The sequence below is a fragment of the Microtus oregoni genome, unplaced genomic scaffold (genome assembly GCF_018167655.1).
Source record: "Microtus oregoni isolate MIOR12 unplaced genomic scaffold, Mior012 000117F_ref0000505, whole genome shotgun sequence".
NCBI lineage: Eukaryota > Metazoa > Chordata > Mammalia > Rodentia > Cricetidae > Microtus > Microtus oregoni.
The window spans coordinates 2,399,505-2,417,143 of record NW_024544746.1 but is presented as its reverse complement, the minus strand read 5'-3'; the positions used below and the strand labels follow the sequence as shown (position 1 = coordinate 2,417,143).

General features: G+C 59.6%; 2 protein-coding genes across 9 annotated transcripts in view; one reads left to right on the top strand and one right to left on the bottom strand.

Moving 5' to 3' along the window:
- Positions 1-7,712, top strand: part of LOC121444072 (brain-specific angiogenesis inhibitor 1-associated protein 2) — a 65,703-nt gene extending 57,991 nt beyond the window's left edge. For 2 of the 6 annotated variants that reach the window (XM_041645829.1, XM_041645825.1), the window contains exons 12-14: positions 22-184; positions 1,661-1,695; positions 7,289-7,712. In XM_041645829.1, coding sequence (XP_041501763.1) covers positions 22-184; positions 1,661-1,695; positions 7,289-7,358 — 268 coding nt within the window. In that variant the 3' untranslated portion in view covers positions 7,359-7,712. Of the gene's footprint in view, positions 1-21; positions 185-1,660; positions 1,696-2,103; positions 3,649-3,967; positions 4,016-7,288 lie in introns of those variants that run through there. The other 4 variants (XM_041645830.1, XM_041645826.1, XM_041645827.1 and 1 more) reach the window with 3 other exon arrangements.
- Positions 7,713-8,262: 550 nt separating this feature from the next.
- LOC121444107 (serine/threonine-protein kinase LMTK1) overlaps positions 8,263-17,639 on the bottom strand; it is a 38,956-nt gene continuing 29,579 nt past the window's right edge. For all 3 annotated transcript variants that reach the window (XM_041645884.1, XM_041645885.1, XM_041645886.1), the window contains exons 5-14: positions 17,282-17,400; positions 17,079-17,166; positions 16,464-16,597; positions 14,860-14,944; positions 14,652-14,773; positions 14,045-14,194; positions 11,161-13,762; positions 10,936-11,083; positions 10,607-10,807; positions 8,263-9,379 (exon numbers count right to left, since the gene is read on the bottom strand). In XM_041645884.1, coding sequence (XP_041501818.1) covers positions 9,339-9,379; positions 10,607-10,807; positions 10,936-11,083; positions 11,161-13,762; positions 14,045-14,194; positions 14,652-14,773; positions 14,860-14,944; positions 16,464-16,597; positions 17,079-17,166; positions 17,282-17,400 — 3,690 coding nt within the window. In that variant the 3' untranslated portion in view covers positions 8,263-9,338. The remainder of the gene's footprint in view (positions 9,380-10,606; positions 10,808-10,935; positions 11,084-11,160; positions 13,763-14,044; positions 14,195-14,651; positions 14,774-14,859; positions 14,945-16,463; positions 16,598-17,078; positions 17,167-17,281; positions 17,401-17,639) is intronic.

Genomic DNA, 17,639 nt, shown 5'->3' with positions numbered 1-17,639 from the left:
CCGAGCCCCTTGTCCCCACAGCCTGCAGCAGGGCAAGAGCAGCAGCACAGGCAACCTTCTGGACAAGGATGACCTGGCCATTCCTCCCCCCGACTACGGCACATCCTCCCGGGCCTTCCCCACTCAGACGGCTGGCACTTTCAAGCAGAGACCCTACAGTGTGGCGGTTCCTGCCTTCTCTCAGGTGAGCCCTGGGGCCTGGCACCTGGTACTAACTGGTGTCTGGGCCTCTCCGCTGACAGGCCTGAGACAGAGGCTCTGTAGCTTGGGATTTTAGCCACACTTCCTACCAGACTTGATGTACTCAGCACCCTTCTGCTCAGTGGGCTTGGCTGACCTGGGGACCTCGGGGCCAGGGGATCAGAGCTTCAAACTCCTTCCCTGAAGGCTGCAGGGTGCTAGGTGTCTCTGCTGTTGTCCAGAGCTTTCTAGTCAGTGGGAAGCCATTGGTGGCTGGTTAAGGCCTCGAGGCCCTGAGGAGGGTCCCTGGCAAACCCCTGTGCAGGTAGCAGTCAGCGTGTCCGAGGTGGGTCTGGCTTTGAGTGTAGGACAGACCCGTGGGGCTGGACAGTGGCTCCTACAAACCTGAACCTGGGACTCCCGTGCCAAGGAGATCGGTCTGTTCTAGCCTTGGGCAGAAGGGATAGCAGCTTGTCTGTGGCTCCATCCGGCCCTACCTCTACCTGGACACGGGGAAAGAAAGAGAGCCCACTATGTCCATTTCTTGGGCCACCTGAGGAGCATCATGGTGTCCCAGAATCACACTGTTGACAGTATGACAAGGGTGTGCAGTCACGTGTGAAGCAGAGGAGACCCTCCTTTCTGCTGTACCCACCCTGCCCTAGATGGACGGGGATGCTTTGGAAGGGCTCCCTCCAGGGAGTCTGCGGTTCAGGCGCTGTGACTGATTTGGGGGTCTAGACAGTAATATCCTTGGCTGGAGCCTTCGCTTGCATCAGAGCCACGCTGGAGCTGGCGCTCGAAGCATGCAGTGGCAGCGGGGTGTCCAGGTGGAGTAATGGACCTTGGCCAGCCTCTGGGAAGGGATTGGTTCAAGGCTGGGAAAACCAAGGATGGTGCGTCCACCACTGGATGGAGATGGCAGCTCTCTGCAGCTAGTGTTAGTCCGTGCCCAGAGTGTCCCCTCCTGGGCAGGAGACCCAGCCCGGAGCCAGCCCAGGCCTCTGTGAGGTAGGGTGGTAATCCATCCTGTTGCTCACCTTTCTGTCTGCCTCCAAAGTCAGCCCACCAAAGTCCCTGGCTTTGCAGGAATGCGACCCCTCTGACCCCTCTTCACTGTCCCCACAGAAACTGTTTCTTGGGGGAGCCCCAGTGCATGGGCGGCATTTGCAGTGATGTCATTAAGTCACCTGTCCCGTAGGTACAGAGAACACACAGTCTACCACTGGCTAGGAGGTGTCCCTGTTAATCTGTGAGGTCACCACGTCCATTTGCTGCTTGGAATAATATTCCCCAGCCACAGTGACTAAAGAGAGGATAGGGAGTGGTGGGGAAGGAGCCGGCTTTCTGGGGACCCCAGCCTGTACCTCAACATGGGCAGAGCCATCTTTATGAGGACTGTGCCGGGGAAACCTTGTCAGTAAGGGCCTGAGTCTTAGTCACTGGGGCCCAGCGTGATTGCTCTGTCTTTGCTCCCCAGGGTCTGGATGACTACGGGGCGCGGTCAGTGAGCAGGTAAGAGGCTTCAGACTTGGTTGGGACTGTGGGTGGGTGACCACGGGCTTGGTTAGAGTAACCTCTCTCTTGGGGCCTGGAAACTGTCGTTTCTTACTTTGGGAACCCAAGGCTTGATCCTGAGCCTGCCACCAGAGTTGGACCCACCCACCCTTCCCGGGTTCCTACCCTGTTCTCTTCTAAGTAGAGCGAGTACATCCTCCATCCTGCCGCTTCTTGGTGTCTGGGCCTGCTCTGTCCATCCCAGCAGGCGAGACAGGGTTGGGGAGGGTCTTCAGCCACCTCTAGACCTTTTCTCCCTAGAACCAGGTAGGCCCGCACTAAGGGCGGGAGCTGCCGTCCCTGGGCACAGCCTGCGGCTGACGGCGGGCATGCGCCTGGGCAGCTGTCCTGTGCTTTGTTCCACAGTGGCAGTGGTACGCTGGTGTCCACAGTGTGAGGACGCTGACCCCGGGCAGCTGCTCTGAAGAGCTCTTCCCCGTCTCCTCCGGTTTCCCTCCTCAGCTCTCGTTGGTTTGTTCCCGGGTTGTTTTCTTTCCCACCCGCTCCTGCCTTTTGGTTGGTGATCCCAGACTCTGAACTCCCCCAGGGTCCATGGTGCTGCTCCCTGCGCCCCCTGTGCTCATGCCCCCAACAGGCGTCCCTAGTCTTGAGCATTAACTGCCAGGCGGGGCCTGCTGGCTGGGTGGCAAAGCAGTGCCCTCACCCGCTGCCCTAGCCCCGTGGTGTTCACGATGCACATCCCTTTTGTAAGGCTGGCTATGAGCCAGGTCTAGAGTTTGAAGAAAAAGAAAAATCTTTAAAAAAAAGAAAAAAAAAGAAAAAAATGAAAAAAAGAAAAACAGGAAAAAAGGACTATATTTTTTTTCCTAAAAACAAAAACAGATATGCATGGACTCCGGTGTACGTACTGTTACTCTGCATCTGACCGCCAGAGTGCTGGCGTCTTCTAGGACAGGAAGGGGCTCAGGGCCCTGCGGGCTCAGGCCTGGGGACCTTGGCCTGCCTCAGGCCCCTTCCAAGGGCTGCACCGAGTAAAGGGGCTTACACGGGCACCCGGGGAGCCTCCTGAGGAAGCTGGCCACTCCTGTGATGGAGGCTGCACCCCCAGCCAGGCCCTGCCCACCCCAAGGCCAGGCACTGGGCCTCTTTCCTTGGCAGATCCGGCTGGGCAGGTATATGTAGAACGGAGTGCGGCGCCCCTACCCAGGGTGGCGTTACCTCGTGCCAGTGCCCTGGCGGAAGCTGGGGACAAGAACAGGTGCTGCCCGGCCACATGCGGACATTCCAAAGACATCGAGACCAACCCCACCCATCCATCCACACACACACTTCTAGGGAATCACCTCTATAACCAGCCTTTGAGGGAGTCACGGCCCTGTTGCCCCTGGGCTGCAGAGGACCAGGGGAGAGGCAGGCCCTGGCCCAGCTCCTCCTAGGCACGCTCATCTTTTGTGTGTCTTGGTGACTTTAGAAACAGTCACACTGGACTCAGTGGCTACTGGTTTTGTCTCTTCACACACTGAATTCTGGGCTGTGGAGCCCAAGGCCCAGCGGGCTCAGCCCTGCACCTGGCAGGAGCCCTTGGGAAGCTGCAGACGCGCCTCTGATGTGGTTAGCAAAACCCTTCCACAAGCCTGCCGAGGACTAGGGCGTGGCTGCTCGAGTCTGCCGCAGCAGCTCAGACACAGACCCTGTTTTATATTTAAGGAAAACACAGCCAGAACTTGGACCTGTGTAAAGAACTTTCTGTGTTGTTCTAATTTTGCTAAAAGTTTCCAATCCAGGGGATTCCATGTGCAATGGATGAATGTAGACACAAACAGCAAACCTGTATGAAGATGTCAAGTGCTAAAAAATATTTTTTTTCCTTTTTCCTTTCCTTTTTTTTAAAAATCCGAACTGTGCCCTGTACTGCAGTCAACTGTTGGAATAAAGGTTTTATTTATTGCACTGAGTTGGTCAGGTGCCTCCTTCCAGCTCCCCGGCATGTGTGGGGGCTGCGTGGACCAGGCCGCACCTCAGTGCACCCCAGCTGGCCGGCTCGATGGCACCCTGGCTGGTGCAGACTCAGCCTGTGCTGGCTCACTCCTGAGCCCCTCCCCTGCTCTGCCCAGCAGGTGGAGTTGTGTCCCCAAGGACTGCAGGTCCCTTCCTGGCAGCCTGCACCTCCTCCACCCAGTGTCTGTCCTGTCTGGCCTTCTGCTTCCCAGGGTCCTTAGACACACGTCCGCTGCTCCAGTTTGACAATAAGCCTTGTGTTTCCTTACAGTGTTGATGTCGAAGTGGCCAGATTTTGAGCTGCCCCTGACTAGAGTTAGTAAGTTGACCTGGTTTTGGGCCCATCTGTCTACACCTGCAGCGGCTATGGCTGGACCCTCTGGCCTGAATCAGGACAGCCTCTGCAGGGGGAATCTGCTGCCTGGCAGGGCCCCGGGGTCTGCAGAGTTGTCTCGCTCTGGGAGCTGGGCCTTCCTTCCGCTGGTTCCCTCCTCGGGCTTGTGGTTCCCCTACCTTCCTTCTGCCTGGAGGCTTGTGGTTCTAACTCTGCCCCGTGACTGCCTTCGCTGCCCGAGACGGAGCTGGCCCATGTCTATCCTCTCCTTCCCTGCTAGGTGCTTCGTCACAATCAAAGGGTGGCCTGGGGGACAGCCTCCCCCAGTCACTGAGCTTGTACCTGGGTGTTCCTGGAGCGTTGTGGGGGGTGGGTATGAGTCCAACTGTTGAGTGCCACAGCTGAACCAAGCCCGGGCCTAGGGTCATGTGGACCTCTGCCTTCTGATCTTTCTTACCTCTTCTGGTTCCCTCCGTCTCCTCACATGGCCACAAGACACTGGCCAGGCCGCCTGTGTCCCTTGGTGCTGGAGAAGGGCCAACGTGGGCCACTTGGGGCAGGGAGGAGGGCACTGCTCCACGTTGCTCACCACGGCGGAGGGAGCTTTTACTCCCTCACCACACCACAGACAGGCGGCATGAGAAGCCGGGACCTGTGTCCCTTAACAGGAGTGGTCATTACCTCCCTGAGAGTCACAGTGGCAGCCAGGCCACTCGGGCAGATGGGAATCTGTGTAGAGTGCGTTCTGTAGTTGAGTTCCGCTGACATTTGCAGAGAGCGTGAGATGCCCTTGACTGACTCTGGGTTGGCCACTTCCTCCTGCCTCTAACTGCACACCCAAGATGTTCTCTGGGAGGCCTGCATCTCCTGCCCAGTTAGGGGCCATGTTGTCCTCACCTGCAGCGGCATGGGGAAAGGTTCAGGGAGACTGGAGCAGCTCTTCCTGGGACCGGGTCCCGTGTGCACTAGGCCTGGGACTTGGGTGCAATAGACATAGAACAGAATGGATCTGGAGTCTCTGCACAGTGCTGTCACATGGCCCCGGGACATTCCCCGGCCACAGTCCCCTAGCCTTCCAGCGTACCTAGCCGGGGGGAAGGGGTATTCTGAAGCTACCTGTGGTTGAGGTGAGGGGTGTCCGTCCACACATAGCCTCACCCTGAATTTAGGACTGTAGGAGGGTTGCTACCACCCTTGGCCTGGTTCTGGGGGTACCCAGTCCTACGTAAGCCCACAGGTATGCGCAGGACTGTTCTTGGCGGCAGCCAGCCTCTCATCCCATGGTTGTTGAGGAAAATCGTGAAAAACAGAGAAGGGGAAGGCAGGCTGTGCTGATGCAGGGAGTCGAGTCTCTCTAGGTTTCTGATCACAGTGTGTTGTTCATGGATGGCTGTCTGCAGAGCTGGGGAGAGAGCTGGCACCAGTGGTTACCCAGCTGGTGTCTCACCATTCTGCCTCAGCCGGTTCCATCCTGCATAAATGCCATTTGTCGTTCCCGGATCCCAGGCCTGGATGCCTGGTCCTCCTTTTCTATTGGTGTAGGCTCTGTTGTCGGGTCCTCCCACTGTTGGCGATAGCCACTGCTGGGCATCCCATGTGCTGGCCATGTCCCCTGCAGGTTAATTTCCCTTGAAAGGAAGTGTGCCCCTGGACACTGCTAACTAGAACATATGCAGAGTAAGACTTTGCCTTGGCTTTTGGCGTCTCTGGATGGTTCTCTGTGCTCTGAACTGCCCCTGTGGCTTTGGGGGAGGAGAGAATAAAGTGTTTAAGAACAGAGAGCCTTTTGGGTGGGACACTCTGGGTCTGGACTTCCTCTCTGGTCCTAGCTGGTGATGACTCTTTCCATGAGTTAGGATGTGAGCCAGTGGGCAGTCGTCGGGCGTGTTTTGTGAATACCTCAGCCATTCTGCTCAGGCTTGGTCCCACGATAACCCTGCCCTGGGACCTGCTCATTGCTCTGCTCTGTCCCATCCCCTCAACAGAAAGACCTGTCCTCATTCCAAGTCTCCCCAGAGCTGTTGCCTTTGCCCGGCTTGAGAACCCTTCTGTAGAGTGTGGAGTGAGGCAGGGACAGCCTGGCCATGCCGGAGCCTGCAGCTAGCACCCTCCCCACGATGGCAGGGTCCGGTCTCACAGGGAGGGGATGCAGAGTAGAGGAGCCTGGCGTGGGGCGGACCTCAAGCTGCAGGCAGAGCAGATGGTGGCCCCTAACCTCTGGCTCTCGGCAGAGGTGAGCAGCAACAGAGCCCACAGCCAGCAGGGACCTGCCGGCCCACCCCCACCCCCGGGCTCCACCTTTCAAACCTTCACAGCTCGAGTGTTTCAGATCTGTAGAAAATGTAATCTTCAGGAAAATGTAGGGCGAGACTCTACCTATGAGGTCTTCCTGGGGACCCTGAATGGAGAGCCTGCTCGCCCACCCTGGGCTTCTGAGACCCCACCAGGCACAGAGGTGACATTCCAGGTAATGGTTGTAGAGCCAAGCACGCTTCCCTGGAAGTGCAGTCCTGTGCCTCGCGAGTCCCCGTGTTCACACGCCATCCGTGCTGTCACTGTGGAGCTTCCTGACCCCTCCCACCTACTGCCCTGCCCTGTTCCCACCTGAGCGGGTCCTCCCAGGCCTGACAGGGACTGCAGGACAGGCTTCTGGGAGGCCCATTCTTGCTCATCTGTTCCATTCCCACTACTTGTCTTGAGTCTTGTCCCCGTGTATCAGCTGTGGCCTGAGGGGCACTCAGGTGGCTCAGCCACCACTCAGGGAGGTGGCTAGTCCCTCGGCAGAGGAAACTGCCACCTGGCCAAGGCAGTGGCCGTGGTGTCCATCCGCAGCCTGTGGAGTCAGGGCGCGTGCGCCTTGTGTCTGTCGTGTCTGCGTGTCTACAGTGTGCCTCCTGCGGCGCCCTGCATGCCTGGGCTGGTTTGTGTGACCCGCTGAGCTGTGTCCTCTGTGCACGGGAGAACCACTCCTTGGGCTCGGCCTGGGGGTGGGGGCTTACTTCCTTAAGGACTTCCAGCCCGAGGTGGGAAGGGAACAGCTGGTCCTCACCATCGTGCCCACTCTGCCACCCAGCGTGGAGCGTGTAAGGTGTCAGTGGGTAGTCACGCTAGGGGCTAACAGGTCTTGAGACGGCACCCAGCTCCGCCTGGCTCCAAGAATAAGCCGTTGGGGTCTAGTACTGGGGGTCTCAGGAGTAGCTTGGTGGCACAGCTTAGCCGAAGCGCCTGTCCAAACTGAACCTGCTCTTCTCTCCCCAGGAATCCCTTCGCCAACGTCCATCTGAAGCCGACAGTGACCAACGACAGATCAGCCCCTCTGCTCAGCTGACGGGCTGCTACTTGTCACCGCTGCGTCCACCACCCACGCCACCCAGGGCAACCGGAGAAGACAGCCCTGCCCCACTCCCTGACAGTGCTTCACGTCAGCCCAGCCTGGGCTGGATCCCAGGTGTTCCTGGGGAGGAGGCTGCCTCAGGAGGTCAAGTCCATGGATGTGCCCCAACAGAGGGCCAGCACTTAAATGGCAGGCATCTATGACCCCACTGTGGAACCTCGAGTGCCTCCAGATGCAGAAGAGGACAGTCTGTCAGCCCGTAGCTGGAAGGGGGCCCACTCCCATGCTGAATTTTTTTTTTATTTTTAATTTTTTAGCCCACATGTGTGTCCGGCCAATAAACATGTACCCACCTGTTGCGGTGTGTTCTCTTAGCCTGGGAGCATGGCCAGGAACAGGGCGGGGCACACCTGCACCCTTATAAGGGTGATTTATCATGAGCATAGCTGTGCTGTTGCACTAGAGGCGAGCCAGGCCGAGCCCAGCTCCCCTCTGCCTCCCCGCTTCAGTTAAAACGCAGGCCCTTATGAGACCACATCAGATCTTTGTCTGGAGCAGTGCGGTGAACTGAGTCCATGGCAGGAGCTCTAGGGTGCAGAGAAGACCCAGGCGGAACCTCTGGAGCCGCCTGCTCACCATGGGCACATGGGCTAGTTCCCCCACAGGGCAAAGCGAAGAGCGGGGAGTCCAGTCCCCTGCCCCCCTCCACCACTGCCGCCTGAGGACAGGCTAGGGTGGGCAGAGGACTACTCTGCAAGGTGCCCTTTCATCTGACCTAAGAGAACCTTCTGGAGGGACAGGAGAGGGCTGAGGGGCAGAAGAACAGAGATGACTGCTGGGTTCCCAGTCTGCCATCCCCCTGGGGGTGTTAGCTACAGACCCAGAAAGAAAACACCGAGCACAAAGGCTGTTTTTTTTTTTTCTTAGCTTGGTTTCTCTTAAAAAACAAGGAACAAGAAAATCATTGCACCAGCATCCTAAGCCTCAAACTAAAAACAACAAAAACAAAACCCATTGCCCCGCCCCCAAAGCGACAATACACTTTACAGGTCTTTGGCAACAATAACTTAGAATCACCCCGTCTCCATTCACTCCAGCAAATTACAAAAAATATTCCCTGTGCAGCCCACCCCAGCCCTGTTTTCTCCCAGCCCTGCCTGCAGGCAGGAGCCCCACAGTGGCTGTAGGGTACACCCTATTCTCTGGCCAGGGTATGGGGCAGGGTTCCGCTCTGTGAGGGAGAGTGCCCACACTACCCTGTAGAGGGCATCTCTGGGGCCGTCCGGCTGCAGCCTGGAAGCCTCTGCTAAGCAGCAGGACCTAGGCCCCTATCGGGATGGGCTTCTGCAGACAAAGTGAAGGGGAGCCAGCCACAGACTCTGAGATAAGGGCTTGGAGCCCAGGGGTCCGACCTTGCTCTGAGCAAATCTAGACCCAAGTAAGAAATGTGGGGGACCCAAAAGGGACCTATAGGCTTAAAGCCTTGAAACCTGGCCAAGTGTCCTTTGAACACGAGGCAGGATGTAGCCAACAGGGCATGCAGGCCCTTGGATTGCATGGTCCTGGCCGGAGGCCAATTCACCACCATCAGCCATATAAGGAAGAGTGGCTGCAGGGAGGTGATGGGGGGGCCTGCCCAGGAGTGCAGAGCCACCTAGGGGTCGGGGGCCCTTCTTGAGTGTGCATGTATATGCTTACAGACACCCATAAGCCATCGGGCTTCAGGTATGTCCAGGGGCTAGCAGCAAACCCCAGTGTCCACTCAGGACACATTCTCCCATCAGGTAGCACAGGAGGACCACGGCCCCACACGTCCAGAGCTAGATAGAGGCCTCTCATCCACCTGCTTCTCCAGGAAGCTGTGGGGGGGTCGGTGGTCCCCACTCATTTCCAGTCACCATCCTTGCTGCTGCCCGGACAGGATGGCAGGGGTTCCAGTGACGCCAGCCTCCGAAGGGCGAAACTACCGGGGCCTCAAGCCTCTGTGCATCGGCCCCCAGTGCTTGCTGCTGGGCCTGGTAAAGGGGGCGCTGTGTGAGTACGTGAGGCCGTAACCAGATAGGTTCTCCCACCCCTGCAATCGCCTGGCTCGCCAACAGGCCTGTCCAATGTGGTGGACCTGTGGGTGGGCAGGAGATGGACCCATTTCTCTTCCCCATGTCACCCTGATCCAGAGCCGGCGATGCTTAGCAAATGCCCCCCCCCCCCCGAGTCCTTGAACAAAGGGAACTGAGGCCCAAACAAAGAGAGCATGGTCAGTGTCATGTAGTCACCTCCCCGTGCCAGGGCTGAGGGTGACAGGTCCTTCTCTCAAGGCTGCCTACCACAGCCAGGACTACTGGGGAAGAGGTATGCGTGGGCAGGGGGAGTTGGCAAAAAGAGCTTGTCAAAACTGGGTAAGGGGAACCTGGCAGAGAGGAGCCTGCCTTGGTGCGGGAAGTGGAGGGGGCTCATGACTGGATAGTGTTGGCTATGGCACCACCACTTGGGCACAGTCCCGATAGGGACACCTAGCAAGAACCTCAAACCAGAGGTAAGCCAGTGGATTAATGACCACCATGCTCGGATTGGTCTTGTAAGTTGTGGGAGGCCAGGGTGGGGCTGAGAAGAGCAGAGCAAGGGTAGACTGGGTGGGCGGTGGGCAGCCCTCTGTGGAAGGTAGACTGGGCAGAGGGTGGGCAGCCCTCTGTGGAAGGTAGACTGGGCAGAGGGTGGGCAGCCTGCTGTGGAAGGTAGACTGGGCAGAGGGTGGGCAGCCTGCTGTGGAAGGTAGACTGGGCAGAGGGTGGGCAGCCTGCTGTGGAGGGTAGACTGGGCAGAGGGTGGGCAGCCTGCTGTGGAAGGTAGACTGGGCAGAGGGTGGGCAGCCTGCTGTGGAGGGTAGACTGGGCAGAGGGTGGGCATCCTGCTGTGGAGGGTAGACTGGGCAGAGGGTGGGCATCCTGCTGTGGAGGGTAGACTGGGCAGAGGGTGGGCAGCCCTCTGTGGAAGGTAGACTGGGCAGAGGGTGGGCAGCCTGCTGTGGAGGGTAGACTGGGCAGAGGGTGGGCAGGTCCTGGGACCTAGGAGGCCGTAGGCCAAGTGCACCTGGACACAGTGTCTGCCCAAAGGCCAGAAACCAAACACCGTTAAGAGGGCAATGTCCAGCAGACCAGGGGCCACCAAATCTCCCCCTGCCGACGCCCCTTATGGATGCCCAACCACAATGTCCCTCTGCTCCACCTCAGCCCCGCCACACTCACCTCCCACCGACTGGGCCTCCGAGTCGGATACGTGAGTGATGGAGAAGCGGGAGGCAGGCGTGGGAGACACGGTGAACCGTGAGAAGGGCGCAGCTGGCGTGGTGGGCGCGGCCAGGACGGGGTCCACTGGGTCCAGTGCAGTCACCAAGGCAGCCTTGCCAGGCACCAGTGGGAACTCATCATCCCATTCGAGCCTACTGCCTGCAAGTCAGGTCCCAGCGTTACTTTCACTGCATCGCCTCCCAGCCCCCACTTCAGGTGACATCACATTCTGAACCCAGCCCTCGCGTGACAGTGATGTCACCATCTGGCCCCCAACACCTGCTCACCCTGTTCAGGAGTGGAGCTGTCGGGCAAGTGGTCAGCCCGCCGCGGCAGGCCCGGGGCACTGGGTGAGCCGGGGCTACCCTCCGGGAACGTGGGGAGTGAATCCTTCGTGTTGGGGAAGGGCTCCCCAGTCTCTCGGGTGGGGCTCTCCTGGAGGGGCAGAGCACCGTGTGACTTGGGCTGCCCACCCTCTCCCAGCCCCGTGCATACCCGCGGCAACAGCCCACCTGGTCGAAGAGGTAGACCGTGACGTCATCAAAGAAGGACACGGCCTTCTTCTTGCGCTCCAGGTCCTCGCAGAAGGCCTCAGACAGGAGGCTGGGCATCTTCAGCAAGCTGCGCAGATTGCGGGCGCTCTGACTCTCAGCCACGACCACAGGCACCGCGAGTGGCTCCTCCTCACTGTCCTCGCTGGGCTCCTGGATGCTGTAGCATCGAAGCTCCTCTTCAGATTCATCACTGTCCTCACTGCCCTCCTCTTCCTCCTCTGGCCGGCCCTCCAAAGCCCCTGGACGGCCAGGTAGGGCCAGACAGAGTGGGGATCTGGGCACGCTAGGACTTCCCATTCTCCCAAGCGGGGCTGGCCCTGGGGGGTCCTGGGGCTCCACGCCATTGCCTTCTGAGCTCAGTGGGACTGAGGCCAGCAGGAAGCGTTTGGAATGACTAGAGCTGGGTCCAGGCTGCCCCTCGACTGGGCCTTGAGCCCCAAGAGGCTCTGGCCTGGGGCCATCCGGCAAGGACTCCTCCTGCTGCTGTGGTGGGGGCAGCACCTCCCTGGGGTTAGTAGCTGGGGCCTCCCTGGGCACCTCAGGCCCGGGAAAAGCCTGCCCAGACTGATGCCCTGAACTAGGTGGGCTCTTTAGGTCTTGCTCCTTTTGGGAGTCCTGGACCCCACCGCGCTTCTCAGGGCCAAAGGTGGGTTCAGACTCAGCATCCAGGTCCGAGAAGTAGGCAGAGTCTCGGTAGGGGTTCTTCTTGCTGAGGCCACCAAGGGAGACAGAGAGCAAAGTCTCGGGCCCTGGGCTCTCACCCTCTGAGGCTAGTTCCCCAAAGGCCTCAGGCTCGCTCGCCTCATGGGCCTCTTTGAGCACAAACTCTGGAGACCCATAGTTCTCTGTATCATAGCCACTGTCTGCGGCACGGGGCTGCCCGGCATGGGGACAAGCAGCTAATGGGCTCAAGACCTCACAGCCACCATCGCTGGCTGAGGACGGGATGTCCAGAGAGTCCAGCGAATCAGGGGTCCCCACCTGCTTCTGCAGACAGCGCAAGGCTGGTACTATGCCTGGCTTCTCAGCGTGAAGGCCATCACTGGACAAGTCGGTGAAGACTCCCGACGTAGCCTCGGTAGCGTCCTCGTCACTGCTGGGTGCCTCCTGCCCCAGAGAACTGCCGCAGCTGTCCAGACTAAGGGCTGGCTTAGGGACAGTCACCCAGCTGCCAGCAGCGGGTGTGGGAGAGGCAGGCAGGATGTGGGGAGCACTTGCCTCCTCTGAAGGAAGTGAGGCTCCTTCGTGAGATGGGGAGGGGACAGAAGGAAGGGATAGCTGGGATTCAGCAGAGGCCTCGGCCTCCTGGGCAAGTCTGGGTTCCAGCTGCGGGCTCTCACCCCCACCTACAGCTGCCTCTGTCCAGGGGCGTGTGGCCAGACAAGCAGCAGGTGCCAGGCCTTTGGCAGGACACAGAGGGAGCAGGCTGTAGCAGCGGCTTGACTCCTGACCGGGAGAGGCTGCTACCACAAGCCCAGGCAGAAATTCTCTGGGATCCTCCTGGGACAGAGGGTGGCCCAGCTCAGGGGAGGCCCGTGGGGTCTGCTCTAGGCTGGAACAGTCGTCCCTGTAGCTGTCTGTGAAGCTGCTCACATAGCCGGGATCCCAAGATTCTGGGTCTCGGCTGCCGCTGTTATTGTTGGCTGAAACATTGGAGCTCCAGTGTCCGCGGTGAGCAGCCCTCCCGGCCTTCTCCTCCTCCAGCTCCTCGTCGCTGGGGGATGGCTGGGCCTCAGGACTCCCAGAGGGAGAGGCACTCAATGGCTCATCAAAGAAGGGTGGGCAGAAGGTAGCCACACCCCAGTCTATGTCTTCAGTCGGCAACATCGGGGTCCCAGGAGAGGGTGAGCGTGAGTGGCTGGGCGGTTCTTGCCTCCTACACGAATGGTGGTCACAGGAGCCCCACAGGCCCCCAGAGGGAGGTGCGTGGCCCAGCAGTGGCTCCATAACGAGAGAAGTGGCGGTGCTGTCCTCGGAGTTGTTATCCTGGTCAGTGCCAGCTTCGGGACTGGGAGCACAGCCAGCACAGTCCGGGTCATGGCCAGCAGCAGGTACTGCCCCTTCAAGGCGGATGAAGTACTCGCTACCCACCGAGGGGCTGTGGGCGCTGAGCACAGGCACCACTCCCGGGGGTGAGCTGTCGGGTGCACACAACTCCTGCAGGCGCGCCGCGGAGTCTGGGCTCGAAACGCCGCCCCCTGGGGGTGGGAACGCCTCCGCGCCACAGCCCGCCTCCCACTTGTACTCGAAGTTGAGGCCGTGGCTTGTCTCGGTTACTGTCAGCACGTCGTCACCGTCCACGTGGAAGCCGTCACTGGTGAACTGCTCCAGCAGCGGGAAAGACGAGGCAGCGGCGAGCTCCGCGGCGGCAGCTGCCGCGCCAGTGGAACCTGACCCCAGGCCCGTGCTGCCGCTGGGCCGCAGGGAGCGCCAGCGCCGCTCAAACTCCTCCTCCAACTCCGTGGTGCCCTTGGCGCACAAGTAAGACAGCAGTAGATGAACCTCTTCAGCCGTGGGCCTCTGCTCCGGCTGCAGCCAGCAGAATTGCATCACTTCGTACCTGCCGGGAGGCCTTCATAGGTGGCCCTGGCCACATCCACGGGCACACTGGCCAGAAGTATAACCTGCCCTCCTGGGATACTCGGGTCCCCCATGCGCGGGGTGCTTTGGGGGCAGTTAAGGCAATCTCCCAAGGCGGACCTAGCAGCCCGGGAAGGGGTCTGGGGTACGGTATCTCCCTGCCTGTTTAGGCTACAGAGACCCAGAAGCCATGGAGAGGTGGACCAACCAGCCGCAAGCTGTAGCCCCTCTTCCTGCCTGTTCAGGGGGGTGGGGTCCTCACCAGCGATCAGATAGACTCAGCTGCAGCTGGGGCTTGGGCAGCTTAAGCTGCTGCTCTCGGACGGCGTAAGCCAGCACCTGCCGGTCCGAGTGCTGGGGATACGGCTGCGCACCCAACTCGAAGAGCTCCCAGATGGTCACACCCAGGGACCTGCAAGGGTAGCCACAGTAGGTCAGGCTGAGCACAGCTGCGCAGGATCCCTGAACACTTGCCTTCAGGCCAGTCCCCCCCCCCCCCCCCCCCCCCCGTAGCTGCTCCCTCTAGGGGCACAGGTGCAAGTTAAGGCCCTGTATCCCGTAAGGACACAGGGCCTACGACAGTATCTCATGATGGGTCTCTAACCTAACATGCACCTTGGCCCCGGTATTGGTGAGTGTCTGTTGGTCCTGTCTTGAAGGCCCCACATCCTTGACTGCCCCGGCCGCCTCAGGAACCCACCGGGAACTAGTAGTCCCTGAGTGACCTCACAAGGCCACATGGTGGCAGACGTGAGTATGCTTTCCCTGGGTTCCAGCCTGTCCCTAGCCAGAGAAGGAAGGGGAGTGTTGAAGCATCCGGGCAGGCGGCATCTCAGGCCCCCACCCCCTGCAGCCAGGCCTGCACTCACCACACATTGCTGGCCTTGGTCTGGTCGACCACCAGCAGGTTGCCATGCACCTCGTCCACCAGCTCTGGCGCAATCCAGCGCAGAGGAACCCACAGCTGGTCGGCAGTCACGAGGTAGTCTTCCTGCAACGCCCAGGGACAGGGACGGGATGGGGTTAACTCCGCTTGGCGGCCACCCCTGCTCGCAGGCTCCATCTGCCCTCACTTACCCGGTATTTGCAGTGTGACAAACCATAGTCGCCGACCTTCACCGTCAGGTCAGCTGTTAGCAGGCAGTTCCTCAGGGCCAGGTCGCTGCAGGGTGGGAGGCAACGTCAGCCAAGCCAGCAAAGCCCGCCGGCCTGGGGGTGTCCAGCACTGCGGGTCCTTTACCCACAGCTGTGTGGTTGGCTCCGGGCAGGAAGGAATGTCTGAGGAGCCACCGGCTTGTGCTCAAGCTCTGACTTTATACCCCACACTGGCTATTTTGGGAGGCCTGCGTGGACGGCACTTTGAACGTGGCAATGCACATGAAAACATAATGCTCAAAGAGGCTCAAGGACCCCCAGCAAGTTGCTGCCTGACCAACAGTAGAACTCAGCCCCTTCTACCCTTTTCCTGGTTCTGTGTGTCTGTAGTGCCCTTCCAGGACCACCACCCTTCCAAACCCACTACACCATCACCCGAATCCTCAGGAGGTTAGAATTCACAGGGAACTCGAGGCCTAGAGTGTCACAGCGGGTCCTGCAACTGTCAGAGCCCATGTTCTAGAGTGTAGGCCTGCCCTGTTACACGGAAGTGGAACTCGGGTCTAGAACAGGCTGGGCCACAAAGCAGCCAACCAGGACTTCCTCCAACTCGGTGGCAAGCCTGGGATGCCAGCTTTTATCCTCTTGCTGGTCAGGAGGCCATGTGAGTGTTCGAGGCACAGGAGAACAGAGTGGTATGGGATGTGCCTGCCTCGGCCACACTGCTGCAATGCAGAGGGTCTCTGGGTAAAGATGGAGCCATCCTGGTCTGCCTCGACCCTAGGTGGACTATGCCAGGGGACAGCTGAGGGCGGGGAGGCCTGGGTCCCTGCATTTGGACGGGGCCGGGGGGCTAGACAGGAGGTGGGGCAGGGGCGGGACATGGCGCGGGGCAGGAGACGGGGGCGGGACCGGGCCGGGGAGTGGGCGGGGCAAGGGCGGGGCGGGGCAGGAGGCTGGCAGCTGCCCTCTTCAACAAAATCACTGATGCTGGAGTCAGCTGAGTCATCACTCAGCACCAGGATATTGTTGGGGAGGACGGCCTGTGCAGCGTCGGGGCTGGCAAGGCCACTCGTCCATCGCCACTTCTTCCAGCACGTGTCCCCCGGCTCATGGGAGGCTGGGCAGCCTGGCCAGAGGCAGGGCAGAGCCACCCCTCCCACTGCAGGGCGGGTCCAGCCACTCCCTTTACGAGGTGAGGCCCAAGTGTGACTGACCGTGATAGGAGACAATACGGATTCCTTCATTTAATTGTCTACAAAGTGAGTTTCAAACTCCAGGCTTTTCCACTGTTACTCATTTTTTTTTTTTTTTGAGGCAGGGTCTTCTCTACTCAGCCCCGGCTGTCTTGAAACGCAGTCTGTAGATCAGACTGGACTTAAACTCATAGAGATCCGCCTACCTCTGCCTCCGGAGTGCTGGGATTAGTGTGAGTCACCACGCCCAGCTAGTTTTCACAGTTTTAAGAATTATAAAAGTCCTTACAGAGTGGCCATTGGATGTTATGTAGATGACCTTTTCAGCTCATGAGGCCTGGGGGACCAGGGCTTGGTGACCATGGTCTGTGTGGTCTCACTAGCCCTCACCTGTGTACGTAATTGTGACGATGTAGATGCAAGACCCCACAGGCCACCTCACACGCCATGCGCTGCAAGGTCAGGGGATCAGGGGCCATGGACTCTGTCACCCGGCAGCTCCGAAGGTAACCTTTGAGGTCCCCCTGCCGAGAGAGCACACAGTGACCTGCTAGCAGTCGGTCACCACCAGTACACGGCAACCCACCCCTGAGAGAACCAGGGTCTGGTGGCCTGAGCATCAGCTGGTATCCCGAGCACTCACAGCCATTTCAGCAGAGCCTATATCCCAACTCCGCCACAGCGGCCTCAAGACAGCAGCCTCAGCTTGCACAAAACTGCACATAAAGGGACCCAAGGGCAAGGAGAAGACCCAGGGCCTGAGGGTAAAGAGAAAACCCCAGGATCTGTGTGAGCCCAGTGGCTGGCTCTCATGCTGAACTACCAAGCCCCGACAGGGTTGCCCCTGCTGCAGTTGGAGGCTCATCCTTGCTAAGCAGGCCTCCTCAGAGAGTGCAGGGCTGGAGCTACTAGACAGAGCACTTTGACAGAACGGGAGAGGAGCCCTGCTCAAAAAGGCCTCCCACTTTCCTTCAGGACAACTGCCTCCCACGGACTGCCACTCACCAACGGACAGAACTCCATAACCAGCAGGTAGGGGGTCACCTCAGCACACTGGGCCAGACACTGAAGCAGGTTGCCGTGCTGCAGGGCCCTGGAAGAGCCCCAGACATTCGAGTTAGAAGGCAGGAAGGGGAACAAGCCAACAACTCTCCCCTTCCCACGACCGCCCAGTTCTCCCACCGTGCTGGTCCCCAACGCCCACCCACCTGTAGGGCTGTGCCTCCTCCAGGAACTGCATCTGCTCCTGCACACTGGCGCTGGCCTTCAGCTCCTTCACCACCACCTGCGTGCCGCTGACACCCGAGTGGACCTCCCCCAAGAACACCTGCCAGATGGGACCGGCATCACAGGGGCCCCTTCCAGTCTCCATAGGAAAGGCCATTTGACTCCTAGTGCCTCAGATGCAGCCAGGGTTCCACCGAAACCTCTGGCTGGGACACTCAGCCCAGGTCCACCTCAAGTCTCCCACTTTTCCCACTCTTTGGGGTTCACAGTGAGGAAGGAGTACTTGGGTGCACAGTCCAGTTAGGGGTGTGTGTGAGAATAGCCCCTCCCCAGGGGACT